The sequence below is a fragment of the Pelobates fuscus genome, chromosome 13 (genome assembly GCF_036172605.1).
Source record: "Pelobates fuscus isolate aPelFus1 chromosome 13, aPelFus1.pri, whole genome shotgun sequence".
NCBI lineage: Eukaryota > Metazoa > Chordata > Amphibia > Anura > Pelobatidae > Pelobates > Pelobates fuscus.
In genome coordinates this window covers 97,614,011-97,637,968 of record NC_086329.1, presented here as the reverse complement: position 1 = coordinate 97,637,968, position 23,958 = coordinate 97,614,011, and the positions used below count along the sequence as shown (strand labels likewise).

The 23,958-nt window shown below is 39.3% G+C and overlaps 1 protein-coding gene across 1 annotated transcript; it reads left to right on the top strand.

Annotated features, from left to right (window-relative positions):
* Nucleotides 1-277: 277 nt before the first annotated feature.
* LOC134583074 (NACHT, LRR and PYD domains-containing protein 3-like) lies at nucleotides 278-23,666 on the top strand. The gene is made up of 10 exons (XM_063439829.1): nucleotides 278-326; nucleotides 4,481-4,551; nucleotides 5,360-5,520; nucleotides 6,601-6,778; nucleotides 7,942-8,007; nucleotides 9,775-11,473; nucleotides 11,711-11,797; nucleotides 13,741-13,911; nucleotides 18,379-18,543; nucleotides 22,577-23,666. The coding sequence occupies exons 2-10, from the start codon at nucleotides 4,515-4,517 to the stop codon at nucleotides 22,662-22,664; spliced, it is 2,652 nt and encodes an 883-aa protein (XP_063295899.1). The 5' UTR covers nucleotides 278-326; nucleotides 4,481-4,514; the 3' UTR covers nucleotides 22,665-23,666.
* Nucleotides 23,667-23,958: the final 292 nt, after the last annotated feature.

The following is a 23,958-nucleotide window of genomic DNA, read 5'->3' as shown; positions in this document are numbered from 1 at the left end:
ATGGAGGTGAAGTGCTGTGGACTATAGTGCTCCTTTAATCTTCTGTCTCGATTAGTCTCAACTTTTATTATATTCCCTCAGTGGCACTATTTTCCATTTTGTAAGGTTCGCGGTTTCTTTGTGTGTGTGTCTCTGGCTGTCACTGTTTAACCTTTACGTATCTGCACCTGATCCAGTTCACTGATACTGAAAACTATGTGAAAACAAACGTCGTTACAGCTTTTACAGCAAACCATGAGTTAATCAGGAAGTGAAAGTAACTCCTTTTCATTAGTTGTTTCTGCAATTTCCTGACGACCGCATTCAGCTCAAGTCACGAGTAGAAGGTAAAGTTGTCTTTAATATAAATAATTAATAATAATCAAGATTTGAGATTGAAATGTTACTAACCCAGCATGCAAACACTTATAGAATGTTCCCGAACTTTATGTTCTAAACTCTCTATAAACACCCTGCTTGCATGGTTATGGGACATGCAGGAGGCCTTGAACGTCAGCTTGTTTCATGCTCTTAGAAAGACATTTATCGAAAGGGATTGATTATAAACAATTACCTCTTCCAATGTCATAGCATAATTTAACCTTTTCAGGACAAGAAGTTAAGCAAATCATATATCATTGCAGTCTTTGTATATGTGCGTGTAATAAACTAATGTGGAATTTAGATGGTTACTTGCACCCGTGGTTCTGTGGACTTAGTGCTTGTCATGCTCAGCCATGTCAGTGGAGCAGTAAGGCACTGCACTTTTAAATTAGCATTATTATAAATTTGTCGTTATAGTAGAATTCTGTCAGTCAGGGCCGGATTTACATAGGGGCTGATGGAGCTATAGCTCCAGGCCCATGCCTGTAGAATAAGCCCATTGATTGATTTAAAAAAAATATATAATTATTTAATTTTTTTAACTACTCTTCACATGCTTTTGCTTAAGTTTAGAAACTTAAGAGGGGTGCAGGGTAACAAAACTGGTGTGGACTGGCTGACAATGAAATAGTTAAGGCACATCACTACATACACTTTTTCTCTGTTCCAGACTGTATAACAGGAGAGGAGTGGACCAGCGAGTGCTAGGGGACATTCCTTGGAAAGCGTAGAGCTACCGCATCATTAGATGCATTTATGCCAAGCTTAGGGTGCTGTCTGCAGAGTATGCCCTTGGTTAGTCATCCTGCATGATTGGCAGGTAGCCTAACATGCATTCATGCCAGGCTGACCATCTAATTCTTCGTGCAGACACGTCCCCTCTTTGGGCATGTTTGTCCCTTTTGGCAGTTCTGGTTACGTGATTTACATCAGTGGCCCACCCACTGAAATCCTACTTAACCGGACACTGCTGTTGGGGTTTATAGATTTACTTGGAAGATGAAAGCGAGATATTAGCCTAGGGTTTGTGTTTTCTTATAGCTATATCCTGTGAGTTTCCCTCCAGCACCACCTCCAGCAGATACATTACACTTGGGATGTATAGCGGTTTTTGTGTTTTCGGTCAATCAGATTCTGTAATTAGGCCCATCATAATTGTCAGCACAAGACCCAATGAACTCCTAATCCGGCCCTGCTGTCAGCTAAAATTCTCTAAAGAGCCAGAAAGGGGTATTATTACGGACCCCTGCACATTTATGAACCATTGGTGGGACACACATAGGGGGTGGGCGGCAGCACTGTACAATGGCTGTGTAATACAGAAGCAAATACAAAGATACAAAATGAAGCCCTGCGCTCAAACCCGTACTAAGACTCTCTTTAGGGTTTCATCGTTTTATTTGCTAAAATATTGTGGTACAAATAATCACATTGAATGCATGCCTTTCTGTAACCTGTTTATCTCATAGGTGAGGCGGAGTTATTTGGAGCAGAGGTATTGGAAGTAGTCACATGTGCGTAAGGCCATCACCAAGTGATAGGAGGGTCAAAGTTCCTTGAATTTTCTTTTTCAGTGTAAATTATGTAGGAACAATGGCAACGTTTGTGCCTGCTTTTATTTCAGTTGAAAGTGGATTTGTCATTTCTCTAGTGTCTGGATCTTTCTCTCCTGTATCTTATGGCAGATGAGGTTGTCGATTGTGGCGTCACTGATACATTCTAGCACATATGTGATAGTACAAAATTATTTAACACTCTTTGCACCTTACGCTCACATTGAGACAAGCAATTTCACATATTGTTGACGTGGTTGATTGTTTGCTCTCTAGATATTACTGGTGTAGCATCAAAAGTCCGTATGAGAAAGACCTAAAAAAAAATGGATAACCGCAGCACTTTAGATGTGAGTGAACTACACAACTTCACCCCAAGAATTTAGGCAAGTGCCATTGACACTTGGAATGTGCTCATTCATATTGGAAGATGAAAATTTACCCATTTATTCATCATTCTAAGAATCTGCTGATTCACACAGAGAATCTGGAGAATTTCTCCATGGTGTTTACTTTTTTTTTTTTTTTTTAAGTATGAATTTTATAGTTTTTCCAAATAAAATGATACATGCAATCACAACACTGAAAATCTGGTGTATCACTTTAAAACAGTGATCTGTACCGGAGACTTTAACTTGACCTGGGCGTGGAGCAGCAAACCTGCTCTGTACGATGTGCGTTCTGCACTTTGAGAGAACGCTTCCTGGGAGCTATAACACGGGCTCACACAGATTGCAGGGTATGTGAATAAACTGCAAATTCTTTATATCAGATTCACCCACTGTGGAATATGATGGTGATTTATAAATAAAATAAGAGTAGAGAACTAGTTTCCTGCTGGTTGTGACTGAAATGTTTTATTAAAGAAACCTTGCTTACTTAACTGTTTCCTACCAGAATGTAATGTGATCGACTAATGATTCTGGCACAGAAAAGGTTAAGGGACTCCGGTTTGCTTCTTCCTGTTGACACACTGCATTTGACAGACCATTCCTGATATATAATTTTTAACATTGTTTTTGTTAAGTTCTAGAAGCACAGTACATTATCAAACAAGCTTCCACCCTTCATTCCCCTTCTTTCCTGTGGAGTTTGAAACCGTGGATCAGTTTTGATGTAAAATATTTTTTTTTGTTTTTTATCAGGAGGTTTCTGAGTTATGACCATGTAGAAATTCCCCACTAAAGTTACATTCGATCTCTACGAGGTGAAAGTGAAAGCTGTCCGAGCTGGCTTCCTCCCTTCTCATTTAAAGGGACAGTACAGAATAAATCTTGGGGCTCTTCGATATACAGTGTTTTGCATCTCATGATATTTTATCTCACTTGACAAAGTATCTGTCACATGGATAGATTTACTAGAGGTACATGATAATACTTGATCCACGTTTCTTATTTGTACAACACCGTTCTTTATTGTTAATATTTTAAAGCAACGGTTTTCGTTTCATATCATTTGTATGTAATACATTTTCTTCTTTATAGTGTATTGTGAGGTGCGTGAATATTGTTATTGTGTCTGAAAAAAGTGAGCGGTAATGAAAATGCATTTAAATGAGTGAGATTTACTTAAGATCAATGTTGCCATCTATGAATGTGGCCAGTCACTTGATACATTATTCTGTTTGGTTGCCGGTTAATATGCTTTCCAAAGTAAAATGATTTATCTCAGGTACACATTTATATAGTGTCTGCTGGGAGGAGTAAACATATAGGGCAAGTGGGACTCAAGGGAGGTTGGTGTAATTGGCCCATGGAGTAAAAGTAACGAAATAGACAAGATTTGACTTAGTTTTTAAATGCATTAATGTTTCAAACATATATAGTAAATTAAGAAGGAGAAAAAAAAAATCTTACCTTTTTAGTCCTAAAGCTACTTAACTTTCACAGAATCACCCTGACCAGGAAGAGAATCAGCCAATCAGGGTCCTCTAATTCTGCTTCATGTATGTTCCCATGAACTCCTGTTCAGATAGAATTGTTGGGACATTCTATTTATCCCCAGTAACAGTTTCACTCATTACAAAATAAAATGTAAAACTGCTTGATAAGCTGATAGCAGTGATAACCTGACTGTTTTAGTTTATACACAGCCCTTACATCTTGGTAAACATATTGTGTGCAGTAATGTCCCAAGCTGCTGTATGTTAATAAATTATGGGTTCTCTCCATCGAGGGTAACAGAGGGGTATCTCCGCAAGCACAGTGTGGCATCCATGAGCACAAACTGGATGGATCTAGACTGCAAAGGGAGAAGATGGGGTGAAGGGTAGGATGCAAAGTTTTTATGGTGCTTTGAGGATCAGTATTGTATTGTATATAATTTCGATCTGAATTTAAGTGATATTTGGAAATTGAAAGCAAATCCAGACGGACTTTCAAATCTAAGTAGCCAATCTGAAAGTATATCTGACTCAGAAAAGTTTTCCAGTTCAGCTATTTTGGGCAGAAATTTGAAATTCACTCTGAATTCCTGACATTCCATTTCAGTGAATAGCCCTGTGTGTGTTTTTATTGTTACCGTTATTTTAAATGTAGAGTAATTCCTAATTTTTTGTTTTGAAGGCTATGCTAATTGCAGCAGGTACTAGCGCCGAAAATGGAGGACGAATTTCGTGGACGTGTGGTAACGAACGGTGAGTATCTGAATAGCGCTTGTCCAGGTAAAGGGGTCTGTTAAAAGCATCACACAGCTTTGCAAAGTAGACGAACTGCAGTACCAGAATCTACAAGTAATAAAATAGAGATTTCCGATATTATTGGTGCTATGAAATAGAATTTCACTGTACTTTTCTCAAGGTGCCAAAAGGCTTATTTGGCCCTTTTCTCACATATGTAAGCTGGTTAGTACCTGTGCTAATTTATAGGTCAAAATAAAGCAGATCTGTCACTTAGCATTCTTTGTGAAGACCCCAAAAGGTTCAATCTCTAGTTAATGTCCTGTGGCTGCAGTGGAAGATATGTTTATTTATCTGAAACCGTGCATTGAAGCCCCAGCCATCTTCTTCCTGGAAGGCATCTTCATTTGTGTCAGTGCTGTTGTACAACACTGAAGTTTATGGAGTAACCCGCAAGACTTCGAAAGTCTCCATCTCGCAATGGGCGAGAACATACCTGAATCTCACAGTCGACACTTGTGACAGCTGCTGGGATTGGACAAAAGTTGACGGTGGAGCTACGCCTTTTGTAAGCTTTTGTCAACCTCAGGCTCTACCTTAAGACAAAGTAGTCCCTTGTCTGTAAGAGCCACTAATTTAAGTTCCCCAGATTTCCAAGATAGACTTTTGTAACCTAACATTTTCCAACCTTCTTCCACCTTGAATCAGTATAAAGAATCACCTCTGACCCGTAATCAGACAAGGAATATCATAACTTTTTTGTATGAGCTTGTGATTTATTCCATCATTGATATTAATGAGGTTTTCTTTGCTTGTTGATATTCAGAGGAGCTGGAGCAATTTTGTATGCAGCTGGCTGAGTATGAGATGCACCATCATTGTAGCTTATATAAATACTTCTTCAATGACCTAGTCTACATTGTTGAGACATTGGACAGCACAAGAATCCTGAGCGAACTGAACTATCGAAACATTGTGGACATGGAGGTAGGAAGTTGTGATGCTTTGTGTTGGTTAAACTCTACCATTTTTGTTTTGTTTTGTAGTGACAGTTTGTCTTCTTTATACAATGGCAGGGGAAAGCAAGAAATAACAGTTTTTTAGGGGGAAAAAAGGATGAAGTTTGAATTTAATGAAAAGTAACAGAGTTCTGAGAATGGACAACAGCTCAAGTAGCTTGCCCTGTGGTGGGTCCCTTCTCAGATCTCAAGTTTGGTTTTGAAGTAGCTTGCCCTGTGGTGGGTCCCTTCTCAGATCTCAAGTTTGGTTTAGCTAAGTTTGTGCTATTACAAAGAGAACCTATACCATTTGCTTTCAGACTGATCCCACCAAAAAGGACAGTCGAGACCTGAAACGCCCTCTCTGCTCAAGAGATACAGCAACCCCAGACAATCATTTCGGCATTGTTCGGCCTCATCAGTAAAGTAAAGCCGATGCCCCTCTAGGTAGTGAGAAAGGGGTTCACATCTGGATTACTTTGTAAACTTGGTTAGGAAAAAATAAAAAAACAGGGTGCAAGAGTGGCGACTAAACTAAACTAAAAATAATGAATACATTTTAAAATTCAGAAAAATAAATAAATAATAAAAATTATATATATATGTGTAATTCCATTTTAACTGTATTTTGATATATATACACACATATATATATATATATATATATAAATATCAAAATACATTTAGAATTAAGTTTTATATATTTAAGTATTAAGTAATTATATCAGTTACAATTTGAAGGACCTGCCTGACAATCCAAGCAGAAAGTCCAGGGAATTTCCTTTGCACAGCCAATGCCTATATTAAACTCTATAAGACACCGTGAAACCTGTACATGGGGGGTACTGTTATACTTGGGAGACCTCACTAAACACAGATACTAGTGGTTTAAAACCGTAAAACGTATCACAACGATAAGATCAGTGAAAGGGCAGTTTTTTCCATTTTTCACACACAGACGGTACTTTCACTGACTACATCATTACATATGGATTTGAGGTGTAAACTAAAATATTTCAGTTTGGAAATAAACTTTGTAGTCAAGCTGCTGTTTCTGTTTTATTTCCAGTACTACTTATCCTTAAAAAAACAGTGTGGAGACTCTGTATTTTCTGCAATGTTGATCCAAGATATTTATGATTTGGGAAAAGAAGCCGTGATAGGACTTTGGGGGAGCCTCTTCGCCATTCAGAATGATTACCCACATCCTAACTTGCTTGGAGTCCTGGAAGAAATCAGTCGATTAGGTAACAGACGGGGATCTTAAAGGCCACTAATATTCCGCTTATAAGATGAGTAGATTTGATCCCTTCAATGTGTCAACACTCTAGAGTCCTAAGCTTCGACCCAGGCCTGAAAACTCCACACAGGCAAAAAGAATTCTAAGATTTATTTTTTACATCACGTGTGTGGCATGGAGTGTCAGTGTGGGGTGTCGGGGTCTGTGAGTGTAATCTTAGTGTCAGAATACACAGGTGTGTTAGTGTGGAGTGTCAGTGTGGGGTGTCAGGGTCTGTGATTGTATATTAGAGTGTTAGAATGCACAGGTGTTTGTGTGGACAGTCAGTAGATGTGTGACTTTAGGGGTGCATTTGCAGGGCTCCCAATTGTACGAAATACAGTGGGAATGTACTGATTTTGGGGTTCTGTTTTTTTTTTTCTCTGATTTCCCCAAAGGTTTAGCGTAAGCACATTATTATATGCTGTGTCACTCACAAATTGTTAGTCTTCACACTGTATCTTGTACAAAACACACCGTGCCCCGGGATAGAAATAGGAGAGGTTTATAGAACGTGGAATGCATGTATCTTGTGCTCTCTATGTGCAATGACTATTATACAATCTGGGCATTCTGCCAGTGGGGGATTTACATTTATAGCCAGCTAAAATACTACACTCACCAGGACTCCATTTTCCTCCACCAGTGGAGATGTGAAGAGTATAAATTGTGAGTCTTAACTATGGCCTCTATTTAATTCATTTAGATACATTTTCCAAATTATCACAATCTGTAAGAAACATTTTTTAAATGATTTATCTATAAAAGTACCCTAAAGGGACTTTTATGGTGGCTTCTATAGATCAAACCTATGAAAAATATTCTAATGGACTGTGATTTGAAATGTTGATCCAAATGAATTAAATCAAAGCCCATGTTAGTAGTTTGGATTACCCCAGCAGTTGCCAATACATATATAATGTTTTCGGTCCCACTGCTATTGGGGTTTTTGTATGGAATGGGGGAAATAAAGGCCAATAGTTTTCAGTTAAAGGTAGAAAATGTGGGAGGTCACCAGGCCCCACATAGTGAAGCAGGGTCCGTAGGAATTCTCAAGATACTTTTATCATTTAGTCATCTACCTCGTAAAGTCTGAAATACTTGGAGATGTAATTAGATATTTTTTTGTAGGTCCTCTTCTACTGGAACAGATTAATTTGGATGAAAATGGAGTAGCACTTCCTAAAGACCTGAAAGGTAAACCATTTACATGCAAAATGTTATAAAAAGGAAAAGTGAACTTCATTTTTGAACAGTTAACATGGTAATTATAAAGTAAAATCTACTTAAACCATTGTTTGTGTAATACATTGCACCTCTTCCTCGTTGCTCACTGATTTGGAAAATAACAAGGGCGATGAGAACTCTTGATCACAATCTGTGCTCTGGAATTTGTCGTCATTAGAATTATTGTGTGTGGGAATTTGTCCTTGTATTTTTATTTGATTTAGTTTTTTTTTACAATTATCTTTTAATTGAGTGGGAGCAATTAAAAAAATGGGGTTAGGAACTTCACAAAACTGAGGAAGGAGGGTATATGATATGGACAAGGAAAACGGAAATAGAGGGGGAAGATAATTTAGAATTTACGTGAAACTGAGAGGGTAATAACCTGGAAGGAGGGGCGTTAAAGAGATAGTTAAAGCACAGTAACCACTACAGTGTTGGTGTGGTTATGGTACCATGAGTCCCCTCACCCATGTAAATGCTCACATAGTTTTTGAATAACTTAGTTTAACACGTATCTGAATCCCCTGGACACAATAGACAGAGGTGAGCCCCAGGTATACAATGATACCTGGAGTTCCCTGGTGTGACCAGAGATTTAAACTTGCTCATACCAATTCTGTGTAGGACACCATGGAACGTCCTAGTGTCATTGTCAATGCACATTTACTATTATTTACTGAATGTAACTGGTTAATATAAAATCAAGCACAGAGGTTGAACGAGTAGCTACAAAACTTGTTTGGCCGTGTTATGAAGTCCTGACTGAAAGAATGCAAAACATTTACATGTTTCATAAAAGGAATGAGACATTTAAGTTAAGAGTGTTTTAGTCACTCCAGCAAGGTGTAATGTTTCGACATGGCTTGACAAAGACACACTGGAGGTGAAATATTGCCGCTTGCTGATGTGAATTAAAATAACCCTCTTACCCGCTGGAGGGCTCTGTGGGAAATGCTGTGCAGAGATAGTGCTCTTCGCTGTGTGGCCCCAAGTAAACATTCTGAAGTTATGTTTTCGCTTCTGTTTATTCAAAGTTTTTTGCAAGTGTCAAATTTACAGGGTTATCGACTAAAGTGACAACTGTAGGAATTTCAAATGTGAGACCAAAATAGAGGGAGTGGATGTATAGCTGACTTTGGGTTATTCACCAAGGGTTTCAGGAATTGAAAGTGAATGTTTAATACGATACCAATATTGCCAAGCTGGAGAAATTCTCAGAGTCCGCTATATATCCAGTTCATCTATTTGGCCTTAAATTCAAAATTCACTTTCTATTCCTGAAACCCTTGGTGAATAACCCAGTTTAATTTCATATAAATCTTTTAAATTCAGCAAATAAATAATGGTGCAAATGTGGAAAATGTTTGGAAATATGCAGAAATATATGATTTACTGCACAAGTTGTTAATTTCTTTTCTCTTAGGGAATCCAACTGTATTACATAAAATGGATATACCTAGCTAAAAGGAAAATAATATTTATACTGGCTTCTAATGATGGATATGTGTCAATGAACAATACATTGTAATTGACACAAATGTGTCAGTTTCCCATAATTTTGTAAAACCAAAAGGATGTTATTAGAGTGTTATTAAGTTGTTATCACATGCTGCATTGTCTTGTACTGAATGTAAACATATTTGGTAAAATAAAGTCATTCTTAAAGCAGTCATTTGGAGTTATTAGAAAAATTGTATAATTTCTAAGACTGTTCTTTTTTTGTACATTATCCAGACATCCAGGACCTGCATAGGCAAACTCTCCTGCAGAAAACAGAGCAGCTGGTGGAGCATCAAGCTCCAGGATCATCTCAACCACAACAAAGTTTCCAAATTTCGGATCGTTATTTAGATTTGATTGTGGTGTCTAGCAAACAGTTCAGAACACGCAACCAACATGAAGTTATTGACACTGGAGGAGTGCATGAGCATTATTTGAAAGCAGTCCATATGAAGCTGGAGCGGATTTCCCCAAACAAGCTTTTCCGTTGGTGCCACCGATCATCATGTATGCCACATTCAGTGCTAGTTAGTGGAGTGCCTGGTGTGGGGAAAACTACCCTAATGCAGAAATTTGTTTTTGACTGGGTAAGGGGGGAGCTCTATCAGAGGTTTTCCTTTGTCTTCTTCTTTAAATTTCGGATGCTTAATGAACTAAAAGAGTTGAGCTTGGTGGATTTAATCCTGAAAGAATATCCATATCTACAGACCAAGCTTGAAACACTTTTGAGTGACCCTGCAAATTTACTTTTTATCTTTGATGGTCTTGATGAAAGTGTCCAACAAATGGATTTCAGATCCGAACGCCTGTGCACCAGTCCACAAATTCAGGAAAGTCTAAGCGTTCTTGTAGTAAGTTTAGTGAAACAGTCTCTTCTCAAGGGCTGCTATGTCTTAATAACAAGTCGACCAACAAAACTGGCTTTGATCGAGACCAAATACTTCCAACGAGTTTCTGAAATCATGGGCTTTTTCCCAAAAGAAAGAAAGTTGTATTTTGACAAATTTTTCGTTGATCAAAAATTGTCAGAAATGGCTTTTAATTATGTGAGAGAAAATGGGATTCTCTATACTTTCTGCTACATCCCATCATATTGCTGGATACTTTGCACAGTACTGTCAACCTGTTTCAAAACTCAAGAAAAATGTTTTGACATGTTACCAAAAACAGTAACACAACTCTTTGTGACTTTTATTGCAAATATATTAACTAATCACAGCAGGGATACCAGCCAGGCACAAGCGCTGTTGACGTCCCTTGGATGGATGGCCGAATACGGAGTGATGGAACATGTTCTAGCATTTGAAGCCCGTAATTTGGACACATTCGGTGTAAACTATTCCTCTCAACTGTTGTCAAGTTTTATGGTTGAGTCAGGTCAAGGTCCCAATGTGACTGTTTCCTTTTTCCATCTCACGATTCAGGAGTTTTTGGCTGCCTTAGTTCATTACCTTGACTATTCTCATGAGAAGTTGCAGGAATCTCTAGATAAAGCCAGGCATTTCGAAGATGGCCGTGGTGAAATGTTCCTTCGTTTTCTCTGTGGACTCTCTGATAGTAACACCCGTGCAGTCTTACGACAACACTTAGGAGATTTTTCCCCCAAGACGTCAGTGGATGTCATCAATTGGCTCAGTAACACTTTTAGTATGAATGTGAGACAAGATAGAGAAAGTGATGACAAAAGAAAGATCCTGAATATGTTTGCCAGTCTTTTTGAGTCCCGCAACCGGGCATTAGTGTCCCACTGTCTTGGAGCAAACAAAACATTCCAGTTCTCTGAATTTCACCTGGCGCCACTGGATTGCACTGTGCTGGCATTTATTCTAGAATGTTGCCGGGATCCAGAACTTGTTGACCTGGACTCTTGTTTTATTCAGACTGAGGGCTTGGAGAGACTTTATACCATCCTACATAATGTCATGGAGCTCAGGTACGAGTCAACATCAACCCTAGTTTGTCAGTATTCCAGGTTAAAAAATATTTAGATAAAAATATTTTTATAAGGCAGATAAACTTTTTAAAATGATTTAAGATTATGTTAATGTATTTTATATATAAAATGTGATGGGTTAGAGGTTAGACTATTATATCAATTTGTCTTATACTCCACAGTAAGATGGACTGTAAGAAATACTTGTAAATGTATATCCATGTTCTTTCTCTGCAGACTCGCCAACAATGACCTAAAGGATACAGACGTGAAGTTTATTTACCGGATATTAACTAATCCTGCTTGTAAAATCCAGAACCTGAGGTGAATCTTTCCCTTTAAAATATGATTAATGACTAGCCTTTAAGGCATCTCAAAGGAACTAAATGTTTTTTTAAGAACAAGAGTGGAGTGGTCAGGGCCAAGCACAGGAAAGAGGTTTCGGGGGAACTGAATTGAGTGGGTTCATATACTAAAGATAGTTGATCGATTTGGGAAATTGGGTTTAAATACTACAATGAGGAATATTTTTTCTCTACTCAAATGGTATTAGATGCTATCAATCTCAGCCAACTAACTGCTTATTAAAAAGATCCCATAGTGTCCTGGTTTTAGGTCCCCGACAATTTTTTTCCTTCTCATCTCTAGAGTTTGTAAAACCTGCTACTATGAGGTTGTTTTTCAACATTGATTCTCGGTATTGTTACAGTGTCTCAAATTTACTCTTTCTCTGAGAAGGAACCCTCTTTCTCCGATGGAAGAGACCGTTTTACGCAACCATATTTCACCATTTGTTATGAGCAAATAATTCTCACCCACAATGCGAAATACATTTGTCAATTGAGTATACGCTGTTTGTTTTTTTATTGTTTCCTCCCAATTAACAAGTGTTATGAAAATGAACAAAAGCTCAGAGAAACCTCAATAGCTTGCACTTCGGTTAGTCCACTCTCGGGTCTCAAATGTTTTCTTCACTTGTGCAGAGAGAACCTGTACCATTACCATATCAGACTGATCCTGCCCTCAAGACATACAGTCCGGTTCCCACTGCATGAGATATACAGCAACCCCGAATGTTTATTTGGGTCTTGTCAGCAAAGTGCTAACCGATACCCCTCTAGCTATTTAGGTTTCCCTCAACTTTTGCCTACCCTCATATTCTCTGTTTTTGCTGCAATGGCTTTATTTTGGGTCTGCCTAAGTCAAAAGGTTAATCCAGACTTGAACCCCATGCTCACTGTGCCTGGAGGGGTCTCATCTACACTGCACTGATTAAGCCCAAAGAAGACTGAAACAATCATCGAGGTTGCTGCACAAGGATCCAGCATTTTAAATCTCGACTGTCCTTAAGAGTGGGATCAGTCTGATATGCAAGTGGTATACTTTCACTCTGTAATGGCACAAATGAGCAAAAACTATTTTGAGACCTGAGAGTGGACTAACCGAAGTCCTAGCTATTGAAAATTCTATATGGTTTTTCCCTTTTTCACAGTTCTCATATTCTCTGTTAAGCAGACCGACTGAGAAATTGGATGGGCAGTTTAGTTTAGGGGCCATCGTCCATTCATTGTGAGGCATTCGAAAATAAAATTAAATGTTGAAATCCACACTGCTGTATGTACCTCTATCCTGGAGCTCTTAATCAACATTAAAACGTTATCCTTTTCTACCTTTGAACATAGTGGAGGAGAAACTATTCACTAAAGTGAGAATTCAAAGTGAATTTCAAGTTTGAGGCCAGAGTAGTGAACTGGAAGCAGTTCACTTTGAATTCTTACTTTAGTTAATATCCCTGATTGTTTCTCTTTCTCCTTGACCAAATCAATGTGTGACCTGGCTGTGCAATAACTGAATTTGATTGTGATATAAAATGCTAAATCTTTAATATACATTTCAAAGAAAATTAAGAATCACATGAAAAAAGTTAAAACAGGAGTTATAGTTGGCTTTCAACGTTTCATTCAATGGTACAAATTTCAGACGAGTGACAGTTTCCCTTTTACAGGGACTCAAATTATGTCCATGACATTAGCTTGGTGATGTAACATCAAATTTTAAAATTACATATTGATTCATTTGTACTAAAAATCGAGAAGAAATATTGTACTGAGAAAAGTATGATATTTAACTGAACTCCTGTATTATTAGCAGTTAATTGTGGCCTGGGACGACCTAGAGGGGACCCACCAATCTAATATGGGGAACCAGTTTAGTTCGGAAATACATTTTACACTTTATTTTAATCTTTCTTTTTTCTGTTTTTCCAGTTTGAAAAATAATTCATTTACAGATGAGTGTTGTTCTACATTGGCCCCAGCCCTCTATGACAACCAGTCCCTGAGAACGCTAGATCTGTCCAAAAACAAACTTGGGGGTCCGGAGTTAGAAAATTTGTTGACTGTTCTTTCCAACAACGCTTGCAAGATAGAGAATTTGTCGTGAGTATTAAGCTTTGTAGGAGGTTGTCAGTGTAGGCATGTGTCATATATATGTAGTTATAAGCGTTCATTTGAGTGTGTTTTATGTCGGTAGACAGATGGACTAGGTTGATGAAACTGAAGAGGTAGTAAGAGAATTCATAGACCGAGTGAGTCAGTTGCTAAAGTGTAACAACTAATAGGACAGAATCAGTTGCACTTACAAACTGAACTAGAAAGGAAAAAAATGGTTGCGCCACAAAAGTACAGGAATGCCAATAAAGTGCTATTGCAATAATATACAGTAGGTGTGGGTAAATAAAATAGTCCAAAGCAATCTTAAAAATAGTCCAAATTAGTCTATAAATAATTATGAGTACCCCTTTAAAAGGAATTTTGCTGTGCAATAGGAATTCTTGGTTAGGCGGTAGGTCCTTGTGTCAGCGAATATGATGGGGAGAAGATTTCTTAGTGTAATCCATACATATATGCAAGACAAGAAATCGAGAAATCCAATAGTGCAATATGTCAACTTAAATGAGTAATAGGTAATGAAACAACGGTAGCTTACTCACATTTGGTGGAGCTATGACCAGCTTCAGTTTTGATAGCGAATAGTGGCATTATTCCCACTTACAGGATGTGTTCATAGAAGATGGTGTTGTGGGACCCGAAATGACAAAAATATAGAAAGCAGATAATAGTGCTGTTTATTATGATAACATTTTTAAAATATAAAAATAGTAATACTCACAAAGGTGGAGCAGGCAAACTGCTCTATGGATAAGGCGCCAGCCGTATGATTCCCACCTGGGATTTCTTTGGAGTAAACAGGAAATGAATGTTCCATTTGAAAAAGCCTTTTTGTGGAGAAGCGTGTTATGGAAAGTATTATTTTGTATTTTATATGAAAAAAGGTTTTTTTGGTCACTTTACTTGCATACTGTGCCAATTACCTTTTGTTTTAAATAGTTTTATTTTTTAACAACATACTTACTTCCTGGCTACCTCGTTCCCTGTTTACTCAAAGAAATCCCAGGTGGGGATCATACGGCTGGTGCCTTATCCATAGAGCAGTTTGCCTGCTCCACCTTTTGTATTTACTATTTTCAATATTTTACCTTATGTGAAAATGCTTCTTATTTTCTTTGAAAATTTTTTTTTTTAATATTCTTTATTTTAGTTGTGCATACGATTATAACAGTCGCTTGTGAGGTACCCCAAAGGCAGTCCTCTAGCGCGTGGTAAACAGTTTAAACATAGGGGTAGACGGTGGATCTAGCACATTTTTTAAGTAAATAAGGTTATGAACAGTATGGATTTAAGTTGCTTAAGCATTTCAATACAAAACACGAAACAGCATCGCTTGTAACTTTCTGGATAGTAGGTTTTTACGCTATGTCATAAGCTAGTCAAACAGAAAATAATTATACTATATATACATACATGAGTAGGGTAAAGTGATACTTTGCTTCTTTGGAGTTTGCACAATATATAATTCTTGTAGTATATCATACTAGGCTAAGTGTGCGCTCAACACAACTAGTCATGCATAAGGTTATAGGTGTATTTCACCTTTTTATCGCGTAGCACATTTTTATAGGGCAGTATGAGGTTTACGTGTGCGCATGAACCAGTGATAGTGAAACGATTGTCTGTTGTGATACAGGCTAGTGGGTTACAATACTATGATAGTTACTCATGGGTAAGTATTGCTATATCATGTCCGTTGCTGTTGCGGAGGTCTATTTTTTTAAATAAGGTCAACAATCTTTAGCATTTGTTTCTGTGTGTAACAATCGGTATTGTAATATTTAGGGGAGTAAGATTACGTTGCCACAAATGAATGCAGCAGTGATTAGGTTGAATCATGCTTGTCTGTTGGGGAGACTAAGGAAGGGAGTCCACATTTTATATTTTATAGGAAAAATAAACGGATGACACCAAGCATTTTTCAGTGTTAAGTTATACAGGTGCTGGTGCCAGGTCTGTCAGTTGGCTATGAGTTGCTTATTTACAATGTCATACTAACAAGATAAGATATGTGAAATATGCTCATTCTTATATAACGTTAATTATATTGGTCAAGCAGAAAACAATCATGCTTTTAACTGGAAGTATGCACATTCTTATTCTGCGCTTATTACTAGTAAATTTCCATTAGTTCGTTGCTAGCATAAAGTATAGGTTACACGTGTTATACAGGTTAAGTAGGTTAAACCGGTTAAACTCAGCGCAAGGTATTCAGCGTAGTGCATCAACTACATGGCATATTGGAACAGTGCATTCCCCATAAAGGCATAATTTTATGTGTGGAGTGTTGATTGTGCGTACTAGGGGTGATGGGTGTCGAGTGCTGTGTGGGCCGGCAATGTTAAACGCAACGTTGAACTGAGAGTGTGACTTAAAGTAGAAGTGGGGGTTTCAGTGTGCTGCCTACTGGCAGTGGTGTACGTTTGTGATCTTGCTGGGATCTGGGCAGAGAGATATGTAACTGCATTAGGTCTAAATTATAGGCAGTCGGTCGGACTAAAATGATCTAACATTTCCAGAATTGTAAAGTCCTCTGTGGGTGATTACCAGACCCAGTGTGTGCGGGGGTAACTATGTGCCAACAGTAGGGTTCTTCCTGGCACGTCTCACGGTGAGCAAGATGGTGGGCTACAAATAGTGAGTGACTCATTCCTGCGGTATATATGGGTCTTCAGGAAATGTCTCGCGGTGGGCTGAGGAAGCAGGCGAGGGTCTCATCGTGTCATGTAGGTCATGGTACACTATGTGGTAACTGCAGCATAGGAGGCCGGCGTCGAGCCCTGGGGGAAGAAAGGTATGGTCATCGCTGGGTCCCATGTGTGTGCCGGGCAGCGTGTCCTGCGATATGCCAAGGGCCCGTAGCACGGCTGGGGCTTCCTGAATGTCCCGAACGTTGATCGTGTCCGGCCCCTGCTGTACCGTGAGCGTGCGGGGGGGCCGCCATCTGTAGGTGAAGTTGTGTTTCTGAAGCAGAGAGGTGAGCAGCTGGAGTGATCTACGCCACGCTAGTGTGTCTGCGGACAGATCAGCAAAGAAGGTCAGCACCATTGTTCCAAAGTGGTAAGGGGTTTTTCCTAGTAAGGCCGCGAGTACTGCCGCTTTGTCGTTGTGGGTGCGGAAGCTGAGTATGACATCTCTGGTGGCTTTAGCCGGTGCTTTCGCTGGTTTGGGGACACTGAAGATGTTGTCAGGGGTGCCCATCTTTACTTGGGCAGGCAGTAGTATTGTCATTAACAGACGTTTCATGGTCCCCGGTAGCTCCGCTTCCGACACTTCCTCAGGAACCCCCCTGACCTTTATATTTAGCCTCCGCCTAGAGTCCTCCTGTGCTGCGAGGCGGCGGTCTATCTGTTGGGTCTGAAGCTGCAGGTTGTGCACAGCTTGTTGGAGCTACAGCTTGTCAACTACTTTGCTCTGGGAGTTGGATTGAACTGTTCCTTCCAGTTTAGTAATGCGGCCTGTCAGTCTTCTCAGGTCCTCCCCCAGTGCTGTGACGTCTGCATGGATGTGTTGCCGGAGGTCGGCCAGTAGCGCTTTGAGGACTGCCGTGGTGACTGGTTCGGTGTCCGTGCTTGTCGTGCTATGTTTCGCCCTCTGTTGTGGGGCTGGAGTCTGCAGGTATTCCTCTTCCAACTCCTCAGAGAGTTCTTCGGAGAAATCAGAACATCCGCCATGCAGCGCCGCCATATTGTGGTCACTGGCACTTTGTGCTTGCCGCCACATCTCCCCGATCGTGATCCCCGGGGTGGGCTTGTTTGGTACCGTTTTTTTGTTTTCCGCCCCATGTGAGTTCTGGATACCTTTCTGTCACTTGGGAGGGAGTGGGGGGTCAGTTCAGTCTTTAGTTTCAGCGGGCGGTGTACGGAGCTGTGAGTACTTGCGAACGCTCAATTTGGACTATTTTTAAGATTGCTTTGGACTATTTTATTTACCCACACCTATTGTGTATTTTGCAATAGCACTTTGTCATTCCTGTACTTTTGTGGCGCAGACAGTTTTTACTTTGTTCTTGTTTATCTCCTGAAGGGTTTAGAGGGATCCCCTTCGTGTGGTTTGTTGACTTCATTTTGATTAATTAACGCTAAACCTGCTCCCCTTTTTTATGTGTTACACTAACAAGCTGGCCTGGCTCCTGTTAACTGAAACTCTTACCAACATTGTCTGACTATGTAACCAATAGAGAGAGAATTGTAAGAAAGTTTTTCATCATATATATGATTTATATGAGCAATGTTGATGTTAAACAGAAAAAAGTGCATCCACTCGTTCCCTGGCACTGTACGGTAATATAGCATAATATTATTAAAGAGCATTTAACACAATCATTGGGAACCTGTTTATGTACATATATTTATTTATTTGGGTGATAGGCACATAGAGCCCCCAACCTTAGTGATGTATTTTCTGTTTTTCTGTGGCCTTTATGAACAGACTGTGCTGGTGTTTTCCCTGCAGGTTGAGAGCCACAAAGCTGACCCATGAGCATGCTCCTCTACTGGTTTCGCTGAGTGGAAACACTAACCTCACACGTCTGAACCTCAGCTTCAACTACTTTGCAGATACTGGCTGTGAATATATATATGAATTAATTCGACAATCGACCAGTCTCAGGGAGATCAGGTAGGCAGAACATCAAGCTGGTCAGTGTGTCCCTGGCTCTCTTAACTATGGACAATAATAATTCATACTTGTCACATATTACTTCTTCACTTCAATCTCTCCATTCTGCTTCCTCGATGTTCCACACTGACACCCAAGGACTCGATGTGACATATTCTATTGGGCACATGTACTGTTTGATAGATCTCTGAAGACACAGGGGGGTCAATTACAATGGAACACACATAGTGCCCAAACACAATGACACAAAGAAATACAATTCCACCTCTGTGCTCTCCTATTTAAAAGCTTACTCCAAACATTCCAAACCTTTTCACTGTATTTCTTTTCTGATCTAGAATGCTCCTCTTTTCTGATCTAGAGTCCTCCTCCCCTGAATATAAAGTTAAAAATAAGTTCTAAACTTAACAGGAATCCAGCACAAGGCAAAGCTCCTCAAGCTGGTCTTCACTCCCCCTGTCAACTTTCACTAGCTCAGAACGCATTTATGTTCTCTAAGCTGGCAGAAGGACGGGATTTGAATACCGTAATTTTTACTGAAGGGAGGGAAGAGACACTAATGCTTTCCTTTGCAGCTCAATAAGTCTGTTGTCAGTGCGCTAATGACAGATATCATTCTTGCACAGAATTCACATTAGGCAGTTCAGAACAGAGTTCCAGGCTGCTTTTGTCACGTGTGCTGGGGGTGCAAATATCTCTGTATGTGCAGTGTATTAAGCTGAAATGCTGCACGTAGAGACTTACTACCACCATTACTAATTCTAAAAGTAGAGGTCTGGGGGTTGGAGGTTGTTTTCATCATATATTTCCTCTGTGACTTACCATTTTCTGTTTCATTAAGACATTACAGATTCAATAATTCCTATGTTTAACTAAGACGTTAGTTGATTTGGCTATTTTCTCCAATATGAACAGAACTATTAAGAATTACAAAGATTTTAATCCCTAGGCGTGTAGCTCAATGTGACAGCAGCACAAGTAAAAGCTATAGTAGAACTTTCTTGTTAACCTCTTTATTACCAAAATAGAGCATAAACATTTTTATTTTCATATATTTAGCGAGATTAAATTTAGTCCATAAAGCCTTGCTCACTGTCATTTATGCTTTAGTTATGGTTACCTGCCTTTAGAGGAATACATGTATCTGTCAAAAGAATGTATTCACTGATATACTGCCGGCATGTTTTCTGAAAATGTAAGCTCACTACTTGCTTCCAAGCAGTAAAGTTTCAATAGGTCACATCATTCCTACAGTCGGAGAGGAGTGAATGGTATTGCTTTACTGTTGCAGCATAAACACCTTTATTTTAGAAATATGATTTAACTGTATTTACTGTATATGGGCATTATGCATTAATGCGACATTCTGTTCACATTCTATTGGTATTTTTAGTAACCAGTACTGCTAGCAATGTATTTACGGTCCTTGCAAATACCTATAAGCAGGGTTTTTTACCATTTTTATCTATTTTTGTCACATCTACTATATTTGAAAATAGCATTTTTGCTTTCATATGAACATTTTAGACCCTATGTAAAATATTGCTAGATAAAGGACGCTGTATAGTTTCTAAAGTATTTAATTTCCCAAATATGTATCAAAGGATAAACAAATAAGTGAACCTTTTCATAATTAAATTTTTTACTTTTGTCTGCAAAGCAATCTATGCACAAAACTTGCAGTGCAAATCGCTGTTATGATACGTGCATGTGCTAGTTATGAATCCCTTGCTTACAATACATCAATATTTAATCCACGGGCTGCACAGTGTACGTACAGGGCAAAATGGGTGGAGGATCTCAAACTCCTCTTTACAGACCTACAGTGGCAAGAAATGTGCTCATGCAAGCAATACTGCTTTATTTTCTCACGTACTCAAGAATTAGCTTATGAACTATTATGGCATTGGTTCAGGATCCCAATAGCTCTGAAAGCTAGTTGGTGGGTGAGTTGGTGGTGTGCTAGAGGAGCAACTAACATCCCGGCTCACACCTGCACATATGGTGGCAATGTCCTCTAATATCCCGATAGTGATCTCAGATTTACAGCTTCATCTCTTTGGTTATTGAGTAGCCACCGTCCCTTACTCCAGAGGTACTGCTCTTGTATCACACGGTACCTATAGGGCCTCAATCACAATACGCTTACTCAGTGTCACAGTGTCGCTGATGTCACTGTATTGGAAGAGCCCCACTGTACCAACACTCAAGAAATGGCTAAACAGGGTTGAGTACATACATTCCATGACCTTATGTATATGTCCCGGGGACTGTCGCAACAGCACAAAGCTCGATGGCCAGGCTGGTCCACATGCATATTCTCCTCGAGGACTGGCGATGCCCACATTGGACAGACTGGAGGCCATTTCCTACCCTCTCCAACCCCTCCCCATTAGTGTTAAAAAAATTAAAAAGTGACTGCCCATATTACCATAAGACACTCTACCACCTGACTGCCCCATGGAGCATTGTACTCCCTCAGTCCAAATACTTGTTTATAACATTACCATGAATGTCTATCTGCAATGTACTGTGTGATGTGTCTGTTGCAGCACTTAAATAAAAATGTGAAATATGTCACACCCTTCCCCCCCCCCCCCCCCCCATAAACAGCAAATGTATTCACCCTTGAATATCATGTATTTAAGCGGTAATGGGCTTTGCCTACTCACTGTGTTGGCATGACAGCTGTGGATGTGGAAAAAACCCTAATACAGCAGCGAGCCTGGACTCCACATAGGTTTGATGTATGATGAACTCTTAAGGAGAACCGCATTCTGTCATGTTACTTTAGGATGCTCCATAATCCTCAAACACTGGCCATCTAGAGCCATACCAGCCATTTTCACTCATGACAGTGTGCACTTCCGTCATGTTGTCACATGGCTAAGTGCCTAATTTCTGGCAGCTGATTAGGGCCCATGCATGCCTACCTTGCCCTATCATGTTCTTGTGCCTCCTGTTGCTGATTTTGCTAGTCTCAATGTATATCCTACCCTCTGTTAATCCCGCATCAGTATGTGGTCGATAATGACTTTTTATAGGAGAACAGGTTTTGCTAATTATATTCAAACATTTAAGGTTTCTCCTTGTAACATTGCAAAATTCAGAAAACATTGTATTAGCATATTGGCTAAGAGGGGAATATGAAGGATATCCTGAATTAGCACATGGGTGTGGTGGTTGGAGAGGAGGTGGAGTTGAGGATGCGGAGAAGATGGTTTAAAGTGTAGCAGGAGAGGAGTGAGGAAAGGTAGGGAGGAGAAAGGCTACATAGGGATTTGTACATCAGGAGAAGACATTTAAAAGTAACAAACCTGTCTATGAAACCTTCAATGACACAATCGAGCTTTTAAAAAAAGAGTCAGACATGAGCTGAACGGGATATGTCGAGGAATATACAGGTAGCATCATGTTGGGTTTTTTGAAGTTTAATAGTAGAATGTTGTGGAAGGCCAAGCAAAAGGGAGTTAGATTTATGAAGCCTGGTGAAAATGAGTTTTATCCACAATATATATACCTGCATAATAAGCCCCGGAACTTAATTAGCCGTATATGGCTACATCTGGTCACATCTGTTTGTAGCAAAGAGAGCACGAAGCAGGGATTTAGTGTCTTCCTGAAGTGAACCAACTCTGAGACCAGGAAAATAAACAATTTTGATTATTGAATGTCAGCCAATAGACAAATGGCTCAAAAATAATTACAAAGAAAAATAAATCATGAAATTAAACCTGCCAATCATGAATTACATCATACTTCTTTCAACTTCTCTGGGTTTCATTAAACTTTTTACCTTGTTGGTGTATGGTGTATCCTGTACTCCCCTGTACGGTCCTATCCTCTTTATATAACCTCTCAAACCTCTCACTCTAACTGTGTCTAGTAATTTCTTTGACTTAGAGAAAGGTATTTTGTGATAATATTTTATGTAGATTATATATAGTTTTTTTTTTTTTTTGGGGGGGGGGGTGGGCGGGTAGGGGTTGCCTAGTTTACCAGATTAATTCCCATAACATTTTTTTCCGTCTAGACTGGACACAAATGACTTTAACGAGGAATCAATAGGACGTCTGAAGAGTTTACAAAATTATCACCCGAATCTGAATATTATATTGTGAAGAAGAGAAATGGCGCATTCCACGCAGGAAATCCCAGGACTCAAAACTATGACTTCTGCTGCACAACTTAAAATCCAAATTGCAAATTGTGTCTAGTAATGTGAATACTAATTTATTGCACTGAATGTATCCTCGTTGAAGAGATCCATTGTACACCTCGGGGAGGAATAAGTGATTGCGTAATTTGTGTCAGGCATCTTACCGGGAGTGGGAGTCCGACACGCAGAGTTAAAGCACCCTTTGCAATTGTACACAGGCCAAGGGGACTCAAGGTAGAAATCCCCAAGGCTGTGAACCAATGCACTGGGGCTGATAACAACCAGTGCTTCCAGGAGCGAGGTACAGACAAGGGATATCCAAAAGCGTAGTCAGGAACGGAACCAAAGGTCAGGACAGGCAGCAGACAGGCAGATACGAAGGACGAGCAGAGGCTCAAAAACCAGGAGTCAGAATAACAGCAAACAGGAACAAATGATCTGACAACTAGTATCCAACAGGGCAGGGTTTATATCGGTGAATATCAGCACAATCAGGAACAGGTGTGCAAGTCCAGACGTAGAAACTCAGACAAGAACCCAGGAACCACAAGAAAAGAGCCAGAGATGTGTTGAGTCAAGGGTAAGGTGCCTGACTGGGATGCAGGAAACCCAGGTTCAAACCCAGTCAGGCCCAAATACTCACACTGGTGACCCTGACAATTTGTTTATTACCCTCCTTTACCAAATACATTGTTCTACCCTCCTTTGCTAAATACATTATTACTGAGTTTCTAGACTTGATTAAATGTATGTTTGAACCTCGACATCTAGTGGGCATCTGTTAGTGCAGCTAGATTAAATTTGCAACATTACAGGAGATTAACCTAATGGATATTTATTGTTGCAATTTGTATATAAGGACTAAGAGCTTGCTCGTCTGCACTCTGTTGCCTGATTTGGATCACATTTGGCTACTGTTTCCATTTTGATAATGAGGGAAGCGCAATACTGACTTTGTAAACAATGGTGGTTTTCACTTACCAAATGGTCTTTGATTGATAATAAATTGAATAATTAGATTAATTAAACTATACTCAGTCTGTTTTTCTATTGATCTATCTTATATATATATATGTTTCATTCATTGTATTTGTACACATTTTTGTACTCACCATCCTTAAATCAATTTATTGCCTTAATTTGATGTAGTTCTACTCATTTTTAAGCATAAATATTAAACATTAAACTTTTAACTTTATCATTTAACCATTTCAAAATGTGTTTGTTCCATGAAAAAAAAAAAAAAAAAGACACAC